The following is a 1,200-nucleotide window of genomic DNA, read 5'->3' on the forward strand; positions in this document are numbered from 1 at the left end:
TAGCTATTTTTTTTTTTTTAGAACACCTTAAATTTTTAATCCTTTCTTTACAGGTTACCTAGACCACGTCTGATTAAGAAAACTGTAGAAAGTTAGTACCTGCCACAAGCAAACACCAGGCGGCGGCACGTGTCGATTTTCAGCAGAGTCCTGCTTTGTGGGTCTCCGCTCACACTCGCTGGAATCCGTCGCGGCAGAGTTTAGTCCACAGGTCGCTTCTCCCCGTCTTTCTTTGGAACCTCTTCAGCGTTCTTACAGAATTTTTTACGGTCCTTAGAGTATTCTTCAGCTAGGTCAGCCCGAAGTGGGTGCTCGGGCTGGGGGTCGTTCACCAGTGCTGTGAGGGACTGGATTATTTGGCCGGTTCTGGTTGCTGGCTTCCAGTTTTCAGCACTAATTCCTGGCAGACAGACCTGCCCCTTTTCATCGATGTTCGGGCAATAGATCTTTGTTTTAAATGTGATCTTCGGTGGTTTGAGTGGGTACTCTGCTGGAAAGTTGATTTCGATTCTCAAAGCCCCCTTATCATATGGAGGGTTTTCAGGAACAATAAGCCCTCGCCAAGTCAATAAATTAGCTTCATCAACCTGGATGTTACGGAAGTCTTTCATTCCACATTGGTGGATTTCTTCAAGCTCCTTCATCAGCCTCCTGCTGGCCACTATCTTGGATCTGGCGCGGCTTTAACAGGCAGCTATTTTATCTACTCTACTGCCTGTTTTACATAAGCTAAACTTTCCCTGCTTGTCACCCTCTTGGATCCCAGGTTTCTTCAACTGCATGATCATGTGGGAAAGTTCTTGGACACTCTGTGACCTTTCAGGCTTCAGCAGGCCTAAGGTCAAGTGGCTGTTAGCAGCTGTGGGGGTGAAGAGCTTGCTGGGCAGGGCAGCCAGCTCACATCCTGGGGGATCCACTGCCAAACCTGACCCCTGCTGAGCCCTGCTTCTGGAGGGAAGGGATCTCACAGCCCTGAGACCCAAATACAGAAGCTCACATTCCCAGAGCCAGGTTGGCCCCCCAGCTCTCCTCATTCCTCACCTACATGTCCCCTAACGGAGCCAGCCAGGACCCCACGGGAGATCCAGCACCATCAGCATCAGTAGGAGGAAAGTCAACTACTGAATGAAAACTCTAGTCCCTTTCTCTCCACATCTGGAAAAGCAAACACCGTACCTGGGGTTATCGTGCAGTGGGCAG

General features: G+C 49.8%; 1 protein-coding gene across 1 annotated transcript; it reads right to left on the minus strand.

Annotated features, from left to right (window-relative positions):
• Positions 1 to 200: 200 nt before the first annotated feature.
• LOC123323997 (ubiquitin-conjugating enzyme E2 L3-like) lies at positions 201 to 672 on the minus strand (the record flags this gene model as incomplete). The annotated part of the gene is made up of 1 exon (XM_044912528.1): positions 201 to 672. A coding segment is annotated over one exon (472 nt), but the record flags the coding sequence as incomplete, so codon positions are not given.
• Between the last annotated feature and the right edge of the window lie 528 nt (positions 673 to 1,200).

This window comes from Neomonachus schauinslandi, unplaced genomic scaffold, assembly GCF_002201575.2.
Source record: "Neomonachus schauinslandi unplaced genomic scaffold, ASM220157v2 HiC_scaffold_5375, whole genome shotgun sequence".
NCBI classification, from domain to species: domain Eukaryota; kingdom Metazoa; phylum Chordata; class Mammalia; order Carnivora; family Phocidae; genus Neomonachus; species Neomonachus schauinslandi.